Source organism: Alosa sapidissima, chromosome 7 (assembly GCF_018492685.1).
Source record: "Alosa sapidissima isolate fAloSap1 chromosome 7, fAloSap1.pri, whole genome shotgun sequence".
Classification (NCBI taxonomy): domain Eukaryota; kingdom Metazoa; phylum Chordata; class Actinopteri; order Clupeiformes; family Clupeidae; genus Alosa; species Alosa sapidissima.
Genome location: NC_055963.1, coordinates 19,108,333 through 19,129,333, shown reverse-complemented (window position 1 = coordinate 19,129,333; position 21,001 = coordinate 19,108,333). Strand labels below are relative to the sequence as shown.

Here is a 21,001-nt window from a genome sequence, read left to right as displayed (position 1 = left end):
ACAAATGTTAACTTTTTTTCTAATTCATTTTATGATTAGGGCCTATGTAAACAGGGCTGCCGAGAGCATGCATTTTCATACATTATCATTCTCTCAGAGCACAGTGGCACAAATAACCGAGTTCTGGTGCTCCAAAGTAAATATTTAAGAACCACCATATGTGGGGCAGGCAGACAGAGGCGCTGTCGACGCGTCTTGTGGTGTAATGACCTAGAGTCTCTCTTTTAAGCAGGTGGTAGGCGTGAGAGCAGTGCTGGGCCTCGATGAGATAGTGGAACTGACAGAGCTGTACATCAATCCTGACACATTTACAAGCCTTTACTGCAGGCTGAGCACAGCATGGGAAAGAACCAATGTGCTATATGTTAAACCACAATAAGAGTCATAAATCCGCAGTACAGTATAGGCATCAATGAATTACTGTATGGGACCCAAGCTCAAGCCGGACATTTGAAGTATATATTGATGTAGACTTATCTTTCACATGGGTTAGGATTGTGGGAATCAGTGGGGATCAGAACAGTGGTTCCAATCACATTTTGTAACTGCTGAACATTCAGTACTATATGGCCATTTAAAACCATAAAAAGGAGATCCATGTTTGTAAAGATTTTCATTGATTTATTTATTTATTTATTATTTTTGCTGAAAAAAGATTTGCCTAACAAGTTAATGTAGTGACATGTACTGTATAACATGAGCTTTAACATTATTTGACATTGCAATGTGCAAGAGCATCAGTGTTTGCATTATATTTCAGACAAATGTATATAAAAATATATTTTGATATATATATTATGTATAAATACAGTACAGGCCAAAAGTTTGGACACACCTTCTCATTTCAATGTGTTTTCTTTATTTTCATGACTATTTACATTGTAGATTATCACTGAAGGCATCAAAACTATGAATGAATGCAAAGTTATTTGGCCCACAGATGAATATTTGTCAAGTTATGGCTTGGTGAATATGGTATTTTAAAAAAAAAAGAAATAGCAACTTTGAAGAAACTAGAACATAAGACATGTTTTCAGTTATTTCATACTTTTTTGTTAAGTACAATTCCACATGTGTTCATTAATAGTTTTGTTGAATCTACAATGTAAATAGTCATGAAAATAAAGAAAACACATTGAAATGAGAAGGTGTGTCCAAACGTTTGGCCTCTACTGTATATATATATATATATATTATTATTTTTTTTTTCTTTCATTTCCACATGGGCATGTACATACCACTAGTGTGTCTCTGTTGAGTACATCATTATATATAAATGTAAAAAACTGATAACTGCTGGTCTAAATCCCTTCTACAAACATAATACTCCATATTAAACAAATGTGTAGCAGTATTGCCAGCCACCACCCAGTGCATTATTGTTGCTGAACGAAATGAAGGAAAAAAGAGAAAGATCCCGTCTAAATAAAGCTTTAAGAGTAATTGAAGCTTTGTTCATTTGCACATGCGGCATGCAAGGCGAATGAAGTGAATTGATTTCTAATGCCTCCCCCGCATCGCCATCAGGATTCCCTCGTCTGAGTGTGGGCCTCTGGGCTTTAGTCGAGGATATCCTCAGATTATGACGTGACGGGCCACAGTTGGCCGAGAGGAAATAGAAGTAGATGTCAGTGGAGAGGTCAACACAGAGATTAAACCATGGCAAGGGACTGAATGGCTGGAGACTCTTCCTTCACAACTTTCAACCTCCACAAGCTCTTGTAATGCTCTTTTGACAGGCAGCATTTCTTCAGTTTCATTATTTTATTTATTTTCAAATGAAAATAAAATAGGTGTAAGATAAGGAGGAGAGGAGATATACACTTTGCTGAAGTAAGACAAGAGGAGGACACTATGATGTGCGTGGAACAGTGGGGCTATCTGATCAGCCTCTTTTAGTACTTAATGGTAAGTTAGCTCAGTAAATTTAGTTTTAGTAAATGGCACTTTCATTTTGTGGTATATTGTTCTCTGTGATGCCAAACATAGTTTTTGTTGCAGTGATGTTTTTTTTTTAGTTTGCAAATGTTCTTGCCAGTGATCTTCATTGTTTTTAAGTTGTATCTCAGTGTGTTTATAACCCTTGTGTTATCCTCAAATCTTACCGACACTCTTTATCCTTGGCGTCAATTTGACCCCAGCTAAATAAACCCTCAGAAAATGATTATAATTCATATTGTTACCCAGTTTTTTTGTGACAGGTACTTAACAAGAGTGTAATAACCACCATCAAAAGCCCTACAAAACAATCCCACCCCCCCACACCCCTTTATGAACCTTGGAACCCAGGCTGGCAATATTGCCCATCCAGTGTCAGCAGCCCAAAGGCTTGCTGTTGCTTCCCCTTTTGACTTATACAGTCCTGCCAAAATGACTTATATGTAATATGTACTTGTGTATGTAATAATGATAATAACAATATGTTCTCATACTATTAAAATAATAATATCCATAATGTGTCAAATATTCATGTATCCTATGTTTCATACAGCTGGGGTCAAACTGACCCCAAGGAACATCAATGTACAAAATATTTGTACAGGACATTGAAAACAAATTATTGTACAAATTTCATGCTAACTCTGTTGTACCCTTCAATTGAGGAAAAGTCATGAAACATGAAGCAAAAAAAAAAAGTGAACCATATATTTTATGATGTTAAACGTTGCTTGGGGTCAAATTGACCCCAAGGATAACATGAGGGTTAATGTAATGGATAAGGGTTCACAATTACTGATATTTTGCATTAACCTATAGAGAGAAAAAGGCCAGAATAAGCATTACAAGATGTCTGTGTTTGAGAATATCCAACCACACACTCAAGTAATATGTGTAATATAGCCTACACCATCCTCTATGATGAAAATGATTTCCTGTTTGTTCTGTGTTCTCCCGAAAGCCACCTGTAGCCGGTTGGGAGTGCCAAACTGAGAAGATGAAAGTGAAATGGACCAAGCTGGGTCTGGTCTTCTTCCTGCTGCTCTCTGTCGTCATGACAGCCTGCTTCATCTGGCAGTACAGACAGCCCAAGCTCAGCACGGGTAAGAGTCATGAACTGTGAACACTAGGATGGCTTAAAATAACTCACAACACACAGCACTGCTCTCACAAATCTCTACAAGCCACAAGCAATGCTTAGTGAAGGTACAGATTATATACATTTGTAAATATGTACATTTAAAGTAAGTTTAGAGTTCCTTTTGGGCACAGGTTCCACTTTTGTACATTTAGTATTTTGATCTCCTTATGCTTAATTGATCATTTGCGGGGGATGGCTGGGGATTACACAAAGCTAGACATAGTGGCTCACAGCTTACAGCGCAGAGCAAAGCCTGATTATCAGCAGGGGGTGGGAGAGCCCGACTAGAACTTACTGTAAGAGACACCACGGTGGAAAGTATGATCAGATCAAAAGCACTGATCATCGTTTCCGACAGAAAAGGAGCTCACCAGTTACTTCCTTGATTGATATGTGATGGCCGCTTACAGTATATGCCGCCGGGACATTACCAGGGGAAGCAATTATGATGATTACATTGCGATTACATTAAGATGATATCTATAGTAATACTATGTGGTATTAAAAATCAAATCCAGCCTAGGCTATATGATCTCCGGGGACAAAAAGCTGTTTGATGTCTTCTAATCACACCAAATACAAAGCAAACTCGATGCTACACACACAACTCTTTCAGCTTGTAGGAAATAACTTCAATGTGTGATGAAAGTGCTACAATACTTCACCTACTAGAGCTACCTGTTGATAATAAATGGGATTCCAGTGGAAGAGTTATTACAGTTTAACATAAAGTTCTTACCTCTGGCTGCGCTTGTGGTTTCTCCTTCCCAGAAGAGGAGATCATGGTGAGCGATGCCCCAGAGGAAGAGATGTGTCCTCGCTTCCCCGAGCCTGTTCCCCTGCAGCACCCCATCCCCATCCTCAAAGAAGCCCTAGAGAAGGTGGGAAGCTGCAGCACTGCAGAGACCCTGATGATATTGTCACAATTTAAGTTGTAGATATTTGTCGTAATTAAAAAGGATGCTTTGAACACTTCTCTATGCCATCTAAAATTTATGACTGAATTTCAGCAGTAATACACATAGCTGACAGCGTTGATGAAATTCAGATTGTATCTTCACAATTTCATAATGTGAGGTTCTAACTTACCAAAACAGGTGGATGGACTCCTGAGACAAAATATTAATGCCACCCGCCTGCCAGCCATTTCTGCCATAGTCATCTTCAATGACTCGGTGTTGTGGAATGGGCACTTTGGGAGAAAAAATGCAAGTGATCCATTCTCCCCACCACCAAATGAGTACACAATGTACAGGTAAGAGCAGTTTAAATGAAGCTGTATATGTTTTATGTATGTGTATGTGTTTGTGCTTGTGTATGTGTACTGTATGTGTATGTGTGTGTGTGTTTGTGTATGTGTACGTGTTTATGTGTTTGTGTACGTGTATGTATGTGTATGTGTACGTGTTTGTGTACGTGTATGTGTATATGTATGTGTGTTTGTGTATGTATTTATGTGTATGTGTACGTGTTTGTGTATGTGCATATGCACATATAGGGATATGGATATGGATATGCTTATGTATATGTCTAATTAGACAAAGCTCATTATTTGCCGTTAAAGAAGTTGTCCGCCTTCCTTGGTTTACAGAATTGCAAGCCTGTCGAAGATATTCCCTACAATAATGCTGTACAAGTTATGGGAAGATGGCAAGGTGGCCTCTCTTGACGACCCGCTTGAGAAGTATGTGGATAATTTTACCATAAAGAATCCACTGGGAAAGACCGGAGACTCCGACCCCAAGTCCAAAGCAGATGGATCCACTAACAACCTGGAGGGGAAGGCCAGCACCTCCTCAGTGACCCTGCGGAGGATGGCCAGCCAGCTTTCTGGTAAGGAAGAGCTTGCAGCACACAAAAAGTCCTAAAGCCCTGTAGAGTTTTTACTATTGTCATTTTAGTTAACACTTTACTTAAAGTCAGTATTCATAGAAACGTATAAACATATTCATAAATGTTTGATAAATGTATTCACAATGCATCGTAACGACGGACATATGTCTACATAACTATTTCTCAATAGACGACTACACTATTGTTATGAAAGCTTGGCTGGACTCTCAAAGGGCTTCATGAAGACCACTGCTGAGTAAACTTCATTTGACATAAGGCACAGAGATCATCAGTGCTATCATTAAGAGGAAGAGGCTTTATCATGCATTCACTTCAAGCAGGAATAGCTATATGCTGCATAACAGTGTAACACTTTTGAGTGCAGCCATATGTATACATTGTTTGTATGTATTCATTGTACATTGTGTACATCATTATTATGAATATTGGATAACCCTTCATGATCATGAATACTGTTCTTTGTGGATATTGCATTGATTTAAGTAACATATACAGTATTTCATCCAATATTAGCACATATGGAACCTATTGCTTCAACCTGTTATGGTAGTATCATTAAAATATGTTTTTGCCGTCAGTAATATGGCTCAGTGTTGATGTCAAAAATACCTGTGATACCTTAGCTCCATTACCTGAACACACCTTACAGGGCCTGGGGTCTTGCCAGAAGATTAGAACTGAAAACAGCCTTACCAGACCTCAGTCAGCTTATTTCGGATGTAGTCTGTCCTTAAATAACCCACAGGGAAATCCTATAGCCTTTTAGAGAGCCTAGGGTTGCCCCAAAGGCAACTTGGGATATACCGTACATACAGAATATCCTGTGTTGGAAAAGTATGATGATACTCATGTCTGATGGAATCAAATTTTTGAGGATGGGTTTTGATCAAATTAAAAACAAGGAATTTGATAAAATGATAATTTGAAGATATCACGTTTTCAGGACGTTTCCTGTGAATATAATGTTATTAAAACTGATTTTTATTCAAAGAAAAACTAGTTGTATAACACTGTACCAACATTACCTTATTCGAAAGGTTGTGGCCAAAAAAATAAGGCTGAAAGAGAAAGTTTTTGTATAACTCAATGTGTCCCATAACCCACAGGATTACCCAGGCGTCTCAGGTCAACCACCCTACTCTGGCGAGGAAGCACTCAGGCTGCCATCGGGTTACTTCAAGATGACGTCCTCGTGGCAGACCCAGGAACCAAGTGAGAGGAACCATTTTATGTTCTAGTTCTTTGGATTTTTAGCCTGTAATGGACAGGACAATGAAGAGCAGACAAATGAGTGAGAGTGAGAGTGAGAGAGAGAGAGTAAGAGGAACCATTTTACAGGGTGTCCTTCACCAACTCCATTGCGACGTCCTAGGGTATGTTGAAATGTAAAAGTAAAGAAACTGGGAATATTTAATAGCTTTTAGTACAGATTTGCATTCACAATTTTGCAAGCTGGCATGGACTGTCATCACACAGATAAGTCTCTCATGGCAATAATTTACACATTAGCACATTTGATGCCAATGCCCTGTTCTGCCACCTCTGCAGATGCCATTACAGCAACCTGGCCTTCTCTCTGCTGGCGCATGTCTTGGCAGAGAAGGTAGCGGGCACCAAGTACCAGCACTGGGCCACAGAGAATATCCTGAACCTGTTGGGCATGGAGGACACGGGCTTCGACATCACGCCAGAGGTGCAGAGCCAAATGGCCGTGGGGGTCTACGCGAGCGGTCAGACAGCACCACTTTATGACCTGGGCTGGTACCGTCCTTCGGGCCAGATGTACTCCACGGCGGCAGACATGGCCAAGCTGGGCATGGCGCTACTGGGCTCGTACACGCGGCCGCTGCTGTCGGCCGACACACTCAAGACCATGCTGACGCCCATGTTCCGCTGCGACAAGGGCTACTTTGCCAACCAGACGGGCACGCCGTGGGAGGTGAACGAGCTGCTGGGCTACGAGGTGGTGCAGAAGGCCGGCGAGCTGGACGGCTACTCGGCCTCCTTTTCCCTGGTGCCGCGCCTCAAGCTGGGCCTGGTCATCCTGATGGCAGGCGCCAAGCCGAAGGACGAGGACTTTGTTGCCAAAACCTACAGCTTCCTCATCCCCGCCCTGGAGAGTGCCTTCCGGGAGGCCCCCCGCGTCCTCATCCCTCCCCCCGAAGCGAGCCCGTACGAGGGCTTCTTCACTTATGGCAATATGACGTTCTACGAGATAAGGGCCGGGGAGGATGGTGTTCTGATCATGCAGCAGTTTGGCCCACAGCTGGACACCATGGTCCCAGCGAAGTACAGGACTATCAGGCTCAGTTACCTGGAGGACAGGGTGTTTAGGGTTGTGTTTGAGAAGGAGTACCCCTGTGTTCTGAGAGTCAATTCGGCCTCAGTCTCCCTGGAGAACCAAGACAGGCAACTTTTCAATTTTTATTATTTTAACAGAAAGGGTCTCTCGCCTGGCTTTGATGCCCCTGGACTCAACACCTACAGGGTTGTCAGGATTCCTCGTAAACCATTTTTCTCGAAATAACGTTTGCACAGGGCAGAACTTGACAGTGGGAAAGAGGGACCTCTCCATGATAAATGTGTCAAATTATTGGCAGGTCGATTGTTATCAGCAGTCCTCGTAAACCTTTCATGTCTCTGAGAAATGTTTGCAAAGCACTTAACACAGGGGAAGAAGAACCTTTCGATAAATGCCTCAAATATTGAACAACTGAGGAACATTTTTCTATGCAACTTCATTTATCTTACTATGGTTGGAACTGGAAACTAATGAAAAGGCATTCTTTGTGAATGGGTTTGCACCAATATGCATCATTTTGCTTAAGATATTGCTGTCAATGTTAATTGAACCTAAAGAAATATATGAACAGAAATTGGCATTGCTACCCCATATTTTTTTCTAGATCTCATTACCTGCCTTTTTGGTCTTTTTTTGATTATTACTGAAGGTAGAATTTCAATGCCCATTTTTTGTGTCATGCAAACACTGGTATTTTGCAGTACATGGCCTTATTCAATTATCACTCTTGTATGAAAGATTTCTTAAGTCAGAGAAAGTGCCTTTCATTGGAGGACATGTCAATAAGAACCTTGAGTTATGGAACCCTGTTTGGAGGAAATATATATTTTATAGCAATCAGTCAGAAACCTATTATTATCAGCATATAAAAAAGGATAAAGACAAACACACGTTCTCTGAACTATACATCAATATAGTTATACAAAATGTTAAGTGAACAGGGTGACCACAATTTCTGTCACACACACACACACCCAACCATTCAGGAAGTTTGATTGTTTTACTGGCCACCTGGCCACTGCAGTGACACACACACACACACACATACAAGTAAGAGAAACTTGCCATTGAAACACAATAAATGGGTAAGATTGAGAGTGATTATGTAAATAAATGTATTATAACGTGTGTATATAATAAAGAAGAATATACTTTATGTGTATAGTTGCCCCTTTCTCAGGTTTGAGTTTGATATGAATATGCTGCATATTATCATGATACAAAGACACATCCTCCTTGTGCACCTTTCAGGTTAAAATAAACACACACACACACACACAATCTCTCTCTCTCTCTCTCTCTCTCACACACACACACAACCATCCAGGAAGTTTCATTGTTTTTGTGTATATCAGGAGGCCCTTCCAGAGTGATTAATGTGTTGGCTTTGTTTAGAAAAACGGTCTGATGTTGGCCCTGAAGGGCAAAGGTCAAGTAGATCTGTTTTCGTTATCACTAGACCGCTCTCTTCAAAAGGAGAATATATTTTTCCTTTGCCTCGGAAATTCATCATAAAGCTCTCAGGGCCAGATGTACGCACATTTGCGAACGTAGCGTTATCAGCGTCATTTACAAACTGCAGATTGTGAACGCTGTCATTGTGACGCAAGTTTCCGTCGTATTTATCAAACCTTCAATCCATAGTATAGACTGCAGACTGCGCCTATCTCTGTCTTTCTCCGCCCATAAACGCAATTTACGAACGTCCACAACTGAACGGGAGAGCCTACACACAAGCGCAGATGAATGAAGTTAACTGATGACAACATTAAAAAGAATCAAACGTTTAGCGATCATGACATAATACCATACATGATAAGATGTCAACAAGCAGGAAGATAATGAAGATCAGTAGTTTTACTCAAACTACTTGTGCACATAGGCTATGGAAAATTGGTCAAATCTAGCAAGTAGGAAAGTTTAAGTGAATGACGTGAAAGTGAAAGTAAGACATTCGAAAGGCCAACGAAAGTTAAGGTTGCTTTTTAGTACAAATACTTACAAAACTGGTGTTCTAAATAGCGATTCTGTTGTCTTTGAAAGGTTCTCTTATTGACCCATTGAACTGCAATTTGGATTAACACTGCTTTTACAAGGCGGATGTATTTAGGCGCAGAATACACGTGCGCTTTCAGGAGCAGTCTTTGTACATACCGCGGAATACATAATTAGGCGCTATTTACGCTTCCCCTCCCATCTCTTCACGCTAAACTCCCACTTTCCTCTGGATCCTCCCATGAATGCATATGCATGACACGAAAAACGCAATGTGCCCCTTTCAGTTCCCGCGACAGGCAGTCCCAGCTTGGTGACCGTGATTTGTTCAAGTAAGAGTTGTTCCTGGACCAACATTCTAAAGACGGTCCTGGACCAACAACTCTTTAACCAATCACAGCCTTGTGATGTCATCAATGTGAGCCTTCTGCTTCTCCCATTGCCATTTTGAAATTTCCCTCCAGAAACAACCAGTGGGTCACCATAACTTGTATCTCAATACGGGTAGGTCCTTGCATATTTGTGTGTAAAATAGTTGTAGAATAAAATAATTCTGAGTGGAATCTGAACATATGCACCTTAGATTGTTTTTATTTTCGTTTTAGCTGACTTGGTTCTATGTTTGTTTAATGTTAGCTGCCAGGCTAGGGACCATACATTTACTGTAATACATTAGCTTCCTAATAGGTAATTCAGTGGCTATGCATCTTTTAAATAACTTATTTCGAAGGGATACAGTAAGTGAAGTAGCTTTGAAGCTTATTTAGCAATCTTGGTGCCGCTGTTATTCTTGCAAATGTTAGAGGCTAGGCTAAGGGACATACATTTATGCTACCAAATTAGCTTGCTAATAGGTAGGCGCAGCATGCAACGAAGTGCCAAGCCGGTGTAATGTTAGTTCACTGGCTAAGGAACACACTTTTGGACTACTAATGTAGCTTGGTAATAGGCTAAAGCAGTCGCTTTTGTTTATACATGGTCTTGAAGCAACGTTGCCATGTTGGTCCAGGACCACCTTTAGAATGTTGGTCCAGGACCGTCTTTACAATGTTGGTCCAGGACCCACATTGTCATGATGGTCCAGGACTGTCTCTACAATGTTGGTCCAGGACCCACATTGTCATGTTTGTCAAGGACCATCATTACAATGTTGATCCAGGACCCACATTGTCATGTTTGTCCAGGACCGTCATTACAATGTTGGTCCAGGACCCACATTGTCATGTTAGTCCAGGACCGTCTACAATGTTGGTCCAGGACCCACATTGTCATGTTTGTCCTGGACCGCCATTACAATGTTGGTCCAGGACCGTCTTTACCATGTTGGTCCAGGACCCACATTGTCATGTTTGTCCAGGACCATCATTACAATGTTGGTCCAGGACCATCTTTAGAATGTTGGTTCCGAAACCACATTGTCATGTTTGTCCAGGATCGTCATTACAATGTTGGTCCAGCACCGTCTTTACAATGTTGGTCCAGGACCCACATTGTCATGTTTGTCCAGGACTGTCTTTACAATGTTGGTCCAGGACCATCTTTAGAATGTTGGTCCCGGACCCACATTGTCATGTTTGTCCAGGATCGTCATTACAATGTTGGTCGTCCAGGACTGTCTTTACAATGTTGGTCCAGTACCCACATTGTCATGTTTGCCCAGGACTGTCTGAATTTTGGTCCAGTCCGAAGCGCTAACCAGTAGGCCACGGCTGCCTAAAATGAACAGCCAGGGGACTCTTATCATGATTGTGTCTGATGTTGCTTCTGTGTTCACATCCTGCATGTTTTTCCTACATATGCTTTCCCACAGGGACATCAAATATACCTAATTAGTAGTGCTGCATGAGATTTTTCCTTTAACCCATAGTTCTTTTCCTGTTATAGGGTGATTGAAGGAGTGACATTTGTGTGTGAAATTGTCCTATGCACAGTGCCCACATGGATAATTTCCATCTGGAAATATTGCGGTGTTGGTGCAGGTGGGCAGTCTGTTTTCATAGTCTGTGATGTTGTCTGGCCTCTTGTAGATAATTAAAAATAGAATAGAAAATATAATCTATTGGTAAGGTCGGACGTCATTCGCACAGGGAAGCCCTCCTTTATCAAGGGGTGCTTCCCTTGCAGAAATTGTGCTGCTTGTCCACACATGCTAAAAACCAATACGTTCAGCTGCTTTCACACGGGAGAATTGTACAAAATAGATTCATTAATAAATTGTTCTACGAAAAACGTAATTTATCTTTTGCAATGCCCTTGCCAGTTATTATATGTTGGGAAAACATCGCAACAATTAAGAACAAGACTGAATGAACATAAATCAGCCATTAGTAGGAATGATATAACTTCACCTGTAGCAAGACACTTCATAGAAAAGAATCACACTTTAGAAGATCTGAAATGCACTGGTATAGAGCACGTACAAAGACCTCGCAGAGGAGGAGATACAGACAAAAAGCTCCTTCAGAGGGAGTCTTTCTGGATGTATCGCCTACGTTCTATGTCACCAGAGGGAATAAATAAAGACTTTGACCTGTCGTCAATTCTGTGATTGTAGTGTAACTTACATGTTATTGTCTTATGTATTTATCATTGTCTGACTATACGATATGTGGTGGTGTGTTGTTTAAATGTAAATGATTGTGTTGCACTTCGAAGACACCAAGCGCTCCGACTCATGAACGCCCGGTGAGGCCTGATGTGTCGGAGCGCCTGTTGAATTCATACGGAGCTAATGAGGACAGGTGTCACTAATTGAATAAACTTGTCTATTTAAAACTAGGAAGTAGCCATAGGGATGAAACAAACTGACGAAGGCCATCAGGCCAAAACGTTTGTCAATTAACCCCTTTGCTTAAATGAATTAAAAAGCAAGAAAAGATTTTTGGAGTGCGACCATTTGTTATTTTCCTGGAATAAAGAAAGCATAAAAAATATTTTGCAGCTTATTGTATAAAGGTATAAACATGGCAAGTTTCTCAGAAATGTAACAAGAAAAAAATCTGTCTAACGACAACTGACAGATATGTATTGCCTATTAGCAAGCTATTTTTTTGTATTTTATCTAGCCTAGCAGCTAACATTAGCATGAATTACCATGGCAACAAGATTGCTAAATCAGCTTCAAAGCTATATCAACTATTGGGTCTCTTCTTGGTTATAGGCTAAAGCAGTGACTTTTGTTTGTTGTTCATCTTCCAGGAGTGACATCACCATGTTGTTGGTCCAGGATCAACATGGCGATGTTGGTCCAGGATTAACATTGTAAAAGCCGTGCTGGACCAAAATTCTAAAGACGGTCCCTGACCAACATTGTAAAGACGGTCCTGGACCAACATTTGGTGAAGACAACATTGTAAAGTCGGTCCTGGACCAACATTGTAATGACGGTCCTGGAAAAACATGACAATGTTGGTCCTGGACCAACATTGTAAAGACGGTCCTGGACAAACATGACAATGTGGGTCCTGGACCAACATTGTAATGACGGTCCTGGACAAACGTGAAAATGTGGGTCCTGAACCAACATTGTAGACGGTCCTGGACCAACATTGTAATGATGGTCTTGGACAAACATGATAATGTGGGTCCTGGACTAACAATGTAATGACGGTCCTGGACAAACATGACAATGTGGGTCCAAGACCAACATGGCAACGTCGCTCCAGGACCATGTACAAACAAAAGCTACTGCTTTAGCCTATTACCAAGCTACATTAGTAGTCCAAAAGTGTGCTCCTTAGCCAGTGAACTAACATAACACCGGCTTGGCACTTCACATAGTTGCATGCTGCACCTACCTATTAGCAAGCTAATTTGGTAGCATAAATGTATGTTCCCTAGCCTAGCCTAGTACCATAATAACAGCGGCACCAAGATTGCTAAATGAGCTTCAAAGCTACTTCAACTACTGTATCCCATCGAAATAAGTTCTTTAAAAGATGCATAGCCACTGAATTACCTATTAGGAAGCTAATGTATTACAGTAAATGTATGGTCCCTAGCCTGGCAGCTAACATTAGACAAACATGGAACCAAGTCAGCTAAAACGAAAATAAAAAAAATCTAAGGTGCATATATTCAGATTCCACTCAGAATTATTTTATTTTACAACTAATTTACACACAAATATGCAAGGACCTACCTGTATTGAGATACAAGTTGGTGATCCACTGGTTGTTTCTGGAGGGAAATTTCAAAATGGCAATGGGAGAAGCAGAAGGCTCACATTGATGACATCACAAGGCTGTGATTGGTTAAAGAGTTGTTGGTCCAGGACCGTCATTAGAATGTTGGTCCAGGAACAACTCTTACTTGAACAAATCACGGTCACCGTCTGAGCTTTGACATCTTTGCGGCCTGTTTGTACATCACCTCGCAATGATTTTACACGCACGTTGCGAAACAAATACGCCTGAAGTGGGTGCAAAAGCACATCTGGCCCTCAGTGCGCACATTAAAACAGTTTAAATCGGAACTAATTTTGACTAGGTCTTCGTGTTATGTTTGCATTGTGTATATTGACAATCATATATCTTGTCAAAACCTCTTACCTTTTATAGTGTATACACACCTGCTGAAACATATCCATGGCCTGACACCTGACATTTGAGGATTTAAAAGGTCTTGTCCAGACAATTTAAACATACTTCTAATCACATAACCAGCTTTACCCTGAGTGCTTCACAGACAACAGTGTCTTCACATTCTCATCCTTTAGCAGTAATGAGGCAAGGTAACACAACACAATCTCTGGATGTTAAGACAGGAAGTTCCAATGAAACCTGTCATTAATAATTAAATGGTGATGATTATTATTTATGATGATGAACTTCATAAACTTATAATGACAGGCTTTTGTGAAAAGAAACTTTTTTGCAGAAATATAAAGAATTATTGAGTTAATTGATCATTAAGATTAAAATTACTTTAGCATTTGTTTTCTTTAATACAGTTAATTATGAAGATGTATAATTAAGCAATACTGAAGATGAACTATATTGATATTTTTATATACAATTTATATACAGAATTGAATTCATATTTTCAAACAAAAAGATAGGGAACTGAAATGCTGAAATTCTGAAGGTGTGTTGATCTAAATATGACAATCTTCCCCAGTCTGCAGTAGAGTAGAGGACAGTGAGAGAGATATAAGGGCAGAAGATGGATTAACTATCTGTACAACCAAATAATCTTAAGACAATAGTCATGTTGTACACTGTGCACAAATAGTTTTTATCTCTTTTCTTTTTATAGAAACACTGTACATGCTTTTCAACATGTTGTAAATTATACTTAACAATGATTAACCAGAGGAACCTTTACTCTGTCCTAATAACGTGCCACTTATTAGTGGAGTAAATCATATAAAAGGCAAGCAAGAGGGCAGAGCAACAGCACATAACAGGGACACATCTCAGAGAAGGATCAACCACACCAACATGAAGACTTTCATACCTTTCGCTCTGGTCTTAATGGCTTTCTATCAGCCAGCTGAAAATGTTATAGTCAAGGTAATGTTATTGTGATTTGCCACTATAATGTATTAATAATGCTAATAATAAAATCTTGGGATAAGAATTTTATCTGTATCGTGTCTAAACTGGGTTTATCCATTTACAATATTTAGGAGGGCGGATTCTCTTTTCCCCTGGAAGTGGTAAAGAAACTGAAGGATTTTCTGGACCAGGAGCCAGCAGTTAAACAGAAATCCCGTATCGGCCTTATCAACACAGCAACCATGTGTAACAGCCCTGGCTTCCCCGAAGAATTCAAACCCTTGTGCCAAAGCAAAGACGCAAAGGCTTCCCTCACCAGACTGGGTAAGACACACCATATCGAAAATCTATTGGGCCGCTCTGGGAAGTTTACCTGTTTTTATCGGGAAAGATATAAAACTAATGAAAGTCCATAGCTAATCATCATCTGCTTATAAACCTGTCCATATAACGATAGTGTGCAAGGAACTCAAGAGTACTGCAACACTCTAAAAACAGGGTGACTGACTATTACTTTCACTGATTAATTTGACTGATTGTTTGTTGACAGCACTGGTCACAACCCACATGGATATCTGTGAGATTTGTGCTTATGTTGCCTGCACAGGCTGCTGATTGGCTGACACTGGACATGTCTACAGACTGCTGTTTTGATCTCTTATAAAATCCTTCCATTTACCTTTTGCCAAACTGCAAAGTATTGCTAACTTCCTTACATATTATGGTTACTATATGGTTCTTACCAAGTGTTAAGTATATTTATCTGATCCCTTGATTACTCCTTAAAGGAGTAATCATTTAAATATGTGTTTTATTTCCTCCTGTTCTCCATTCCCATTCCCTATTCTGTGTGTAAATATCTATGTGAAACTTGATATTGTCACCTTTTGTTTTCTATCATTTTAGTTGTACGTGTTTTTTTTTGTCTCTTAAAAAAATAAAAACTAAGCAAATGTGAACTAAGACTGCCCTTTAATGAACCGTTAAACAATAGATGTATATGACTCTATGACTCACTGTTTCCCAGGAATGGGGATGTCTAGAAGCAATTAAGATTTACAGCATATTGATTGTTTAGATAAGGCAAATTAGGAAATTTTAAAATGATTTTCAATGAAGCAATTTATAATTCAACATTCACTATGACAAAAAAATGTTTTCATGTCCTTAACTGCTGCTAACCTGTCTCTGTCATTGAACACTGAGGAAGCATTTGAAGCAGATATGTTGTTATAAATAGCCTATATGATTTCCACATGCAATTTAGAATCACGCCACACCAGAGGTTATCATTGGTGCTGGTGATATCTTGGGCTGAAAAATGTGCATGGAGGATGCGCATGTAAAGGGGGCTCATTACAGAAATACCCTAAATCTGAAATCTTATCTTCAGGATTGTTGGTATTACAAAACATATGGGGGGGGCAAAACCATCCATTAAGGTATTTCCCAAGTGAGGAATCCTAAATTAGGATGGCATAGATTGTCCTAAATTCAAAATAACTGTCAAAATGTCAAAAGCTCTCTTGTTAAAGATGCACTGCAGTCACTGATTAACCCCTGAAGACTCATCTTAGTATCTGAAAGATAGCCTACATATTCAAGTTTTTCATGAAAAAAATCTCTTCATGGCCTTAAAACAGTGTTTTTCAACCAGTGTGCCGTGAGTGATCGTCAGGTGTGCCGTGGAAAATTATCCATTTTCACCTAATTGGTCTAAAAATATTTTTTGAAAACAAATTAATTATTATCTGCAAATAATATGCCATTGTCTAGATCATCACTGGTGCGTTAATACATCTACATTGTGACGAGTTGACACAAATTTGACTTGTAACACTTGAAGACTTGAAACACCTTTGAAAATAGAGGATTGTTTGGGAATGAACGTTAGCTCAGATGCTTTTTGAGACTTTTTGTGGTCTTACTATAGGCTAATGCAACATTTCACAAAGCACTGACAGGGTCACCAAGGACTGTGAGCGAATCAACGGCAGAAAAACCTATTTAGCAAGCAGAAATGTCCCAGCCTGTTTAGGATGCTTCATAGACAGGTTATCTTTCAGGTAGGCTAGGCCTATATTTTCCATTAGAAAACCACGTTAGCAAACGCGTTGTGACTGGCTATAATGGTCAGAAAAGAAGATGACAGGCAAAAGATACATTACAGCGCTGATATCATGTGCTTGGTAACCGCATTTATGGTTTTCTACAAATACACTGGTCAATAATCAAATTGGCCTCCATCACTCAACCAATGCTAACGGTAGGCCTAACATTATTTTACCTAGGTCGTAGGTAGGCCTATACAACTTGTATAAGATTAACGTACCTGCAGTTAAAACCAAGCATGTCCGATAAACATTCTCAGATTTATTTCGGCTTCAAGAAGAAAGGGGAATTACATTTCATGTGAAAATCATCCTACAAAATTCTGCAACGAAAATCATCCTACAGTCTCACTGCAACGATGCGCCATCTGGTGGACAAACGACTACGTAACATCTGGAACTGGAAATGCAGCCAAATGATGATGAATATTTGGTTTTCCGTATGGTGGATATACCTGTTCCCCTATCTGCGCCAGGTGCGTGGAGCATCATAAAGATTGATACTCACACAGATAGGTTAAAGGGGTGGTTCAGGATTTTGGACATAGGACCTCATTTCCAAGTAAGCAAGTGTGATATTTATCAGTGGAGACCATTTTCAACACGTTTCATCCAGTCCTTCTAATTGCAGAGTTCGCAGGTGCTAGGCTAGCGCAAGTCAACGGTATGTGCTAGCCTGCCACTAAAAACAGGCAAATAAATTATAACGCCAGACTATCGATGTAAATGTCTGTATTGATAGTTTTATTTCTAACATTATTCTATCCTTGCATTTCAACGATCGCATTACACTAGTGTCTTAGTAGCGGCGGAATTATACTTGCTCCAGTTAGTAGTACTGCGCCAAAAAGTAAACAGTAAAGCGCACTCCAATGGGGATACCTAGTAGTAGCCTTGGTAATATCAGTCCGCCGCTGAGATGCAAAATGACTACTACCAACTTCAGGGAACAAAGTATAACTATTGCAACGCGATGCGAGGGTAGTTGTATTTCTTACACTATTCTATCAACACAGACATTTACATCGATTGTCTGGAATTTGCCTCGAGTGTCCTTTGGAGTAGGTAAGACTGTTTTTAGTGGCAGGCTAGCACATACCGTTGACTTGCGCTAGCCTAGCACTTGCAAACTCTGCAATTAGAACGACTGGATGAAACGTGTTGAAAACAGTCTCCACTGATAAATATCACACTTGCTTACTTGGAAATGAGGTCCTATGTCCAAAATCCTGAACCACCCCTTTAAGAACACACGCATTGCGGACTGCAGGCCAAACACGCTCTTTTCAAGTCTCGTGCAACTTCATCGCTTCGGAGTCTCTCACACACAGAGGAAAAAGATCTGCACAGCGGATGTCTTGGTAAGTGATTTTGGTTTTAGACACGTTTTGTTTTTTATGTTATAATATATTATATATTAGCCTATGATACGTTATTTTATGTTATGATATGTTATGTTACGATATGATAGGCCTATGATAAGTAGCCTATTACAGTAGGACTGCACTGCTCATTGAGATAACGGCATGACTAACATAGTAAATGAAAGTGTTGCTAGAAGAAAACAGGCTAAAGTAGCGTTTTGGGGCAGGCCTAGCAGCATCGCTATTTTGCTTTAGCTACTCCAATAGCAACCTGTTCTGAGTAGGCGTAGCGTAGGCCTTGACAGGCTCTAACGTTATTGTGCTCTTCCAACTAGGAGGTGTGGCAGCTAACGGAGTAGGCTACACTGTTATCCAGGTGGTGGTGGCTGAACTAAGGCACACCTAAGACTAAGGCCTAGGCTACTTTTTACATGAATTGAGGTTTCAATAATTTTCCATTGTGAAGAAATGCCTTTTGACTTGCATTCACCTTTGTTTTGGTACTTCGTTTTGAGGTAGGTCCTAATGTTGCAGGGAACATTTATTCATAACTCGCATCACACTCCTAGCACGCACGCCAGCTGGTATGGCTAGCAGTTGGCTAGCAGTGTTTGTTGTTGTTGAGGTTGGTATGGTTTAGCAGCAGGCTAGGCCAGGGATGGATTACTGCACGGGCCTACCGGGCCCAGGTCAGGGGCCCCTGAAGCCCAAGCCTTTGAAACAAATCAGAATGTAGGCTATGAATCTGATTGAATTTAGTATTGGCCATCCCCAAAACGCACCAGAATACAGGAAATCACTAGCCTGACGAGCCAGACCCACATTAAAATGTAGGGTCTGGGCACTCACCGTTCACAGTGCTCAGTCCGAGGGGCGGGATAATCGGTTGTCTTTCAAATTCCCTCTGCACGCAATAGGACAGCGCTTAGTCCCATGCGTTTTCCCACCAGCGGAGCTAGTTGGCTAGTTCAAACTTTTGCCATCTTAAAACAAGCTTAACTCGTGTCACACAGTTGGCCAACAGCAACATCCATCTTCTTTGTTTTCAAGTAGCAGGGAATTCAAGCCAAACCGTTGCAACTCTGCCATCAATCATTATGTTAAGCCCGCCTAACGACTCTATACACGATTTGATTGGCCTGAAGTTTAATTTTTCGAGCTCACAAGCCAACGGAGAGTTGCTAGACTAGCCCTGGAAGCAAATGTAATTTGCTGCCGCTAGGGTGCGTCTAGATTTCTAGGCTAGGAAATCACATCAAACAAATTAAACAAATTCTGGGGGAGGACCCCCTCCCACATATGCGACAATTAGTGGGGGGCCATTAAAACATCTGGGCCCAGGGGCCTGAAAGTTCATAATTCGTCCATGGGCTAGGCTAGCCTTTGTGTTTACCAGGAGGCCTATTCTCGTTTAACTTGTTAGTCAACATTATCTTTTGCTTGAGTTTGCGTGTGCTAGTGATCCTGTAGGCTACACAACACAGCTGACGAGCCGAGTGAGTTTTCTTTCTCCATAGGATGATGGTAGGCTACAACACTCGTGAAGTAGTCTAAACAGGCTACCTCATATCCCACTAGTTCTACCAGGCAGGAAAACTCCAAGGCGAAATAGGCTACGGTTAACAATTAATTTAGTCTTAGTTGTAGCCTAATGTTCTTTTTCAACGTGTCTGAAGTATTTATTTGGTACAGGCCTGTCTTAAGAGAGCTGAGCAGACCTTGTCCCTATATTGGTTGATTTGAGATTGGATGCTTTTTACAAACATGTCATTTCAGTTTACATAGGATAACTTTACAGAAAATAAGTGTTGAAGTTTGTTTATTTATGTCTTCATTTCAGCATTTGGACATTTGCTCCAAATACTGAAATGCCTTAAACATAAACAGCAACAACAACTTATTGTTGTAATGTTTTGCCCTCTGGCCTAATATTACTTATAACAAAGGCTGACGACCAACTTCATTTCATGCAGGTTTTATTTCCTCGCGGGCATACATCAGCTGACGTCAACACATACTTTTGGGAGTTACACTCTGGACTAGGGCGACTATGGGACTGATCCGTTTGCTGTATTCAGACCGGATTTCGGAGAGCCATTAAGGGGATCTAGTCCGGATAGGGGGCGGAGAGCAAAAGTTATATGGGACTGATCTGTTTGCTGTATTCAGATCGGATTTCGGAGTGCATCCGGTGCTGGTCCGGTTCAGATCTAATTGCGGTCAGGGTAGGTTTGGTTGCGCAGCAGTTGCTGGTAATTGGTAAACCGTATTTCTGCTGCCAATCATCAGAATAGGTCCGTAAAACACAACCAAGAATAAGTTAATTTCCACCAAAAACCAGGACAATTTGTGTCTTGGAAAAGCATGCGTCAGCACCGCCGCCATCTTGGAGCGGGGATCTGAAGCTCTAAACTAGGTCTCCCGTATTGTCAGTGTTACCTATTTAGCGACGTTTGGCCATCCCCAGCGATAGAAAACCTTTTTAGCAATTAGCGACAAATTTGGGAACTTCTCAAAATGTTGGCAAACTCGGTTTCGAATCACCTTTCTCATGGCTTTTTCATTTGTGAATTAAGCTACATCTCGTTTGCCCAAAGCATTGACCCATGATTATAAAAGTAACGACTGGCGTATGTAGTAGCAGACCATGTTAAAGCACGGAAGTAAATGTTCTACAGATCTACAGCAACGTCTGGTGAGATCACAATTTACATGAGTCAACGAGACGAGAGGTATGTGGCCTCAACTAGAGCCTGTCTACGGAGAGCCTGTATGCTTTCATTGTATCGAACCTGGTT

General features: G+C 40.6%; 2 protein-coding genes across 3 annotated transcripts; both read left to right on the top strand.

Annotated features, from left to right (window-relative positions):
* The first annotated feature begins 1,851 nt into the window (after positions 1–1,851).
* On the top strand, positions 1,852–7,460 carry lactbl1a (lactamase, beta-like 1a). The gene is made up of 7 exons (XM_042097876.1): positions 1,852–1,908; positions 2,900–3,041; positions 3,851–3,960; positions 4,177–4,334; positions 4,671–4,912; positions 6,040–6,145; positions 6,482–7,460. The coding sequence occupies exons 1-7, from the start codon at positions 1,906–1,908 to the stop codon at positions 7,458–7,460; spliced, it is 1,740 nt and encodes a 579-aa protein (XP_041953810.1). The 5' UTR covers positions 1,852–1,905.
* Positions 7,461–14,642: 7,182 nt separating this feature from the next.
* On the top strand, positions 14,643–15,666 carry LOC121712757 (guanylin-like). Of its 2 annotated transcripts, none has more exons than XM_042096703.1 (3): positions 14,643–14,743; positions 14,860–15,052; positions 15,336–15,666. In XM_042096703.1, the coding sequence occupies exons 1-3, from the start codon at positions 14,672–14,674 to the stop codon at positions 15,341–15,343; spliced, it is 273 nt and encodes a 90-aa protein (XP_041952637.1). In that variant the 5' UTR covers positions 14,643–14,671; the 3' UTR covers positions 15,344–15,666. The 2 variants fall into 2 exon arrangements, with proteins under 2 accessions (XP_041952637.1, XP_041952636.1); XM_042096702.1 differs by having other exon boundaries at positions 15,279–15,666.
* Positions 15,667–21,001: the final 5,335 nt, after the last annotated feature.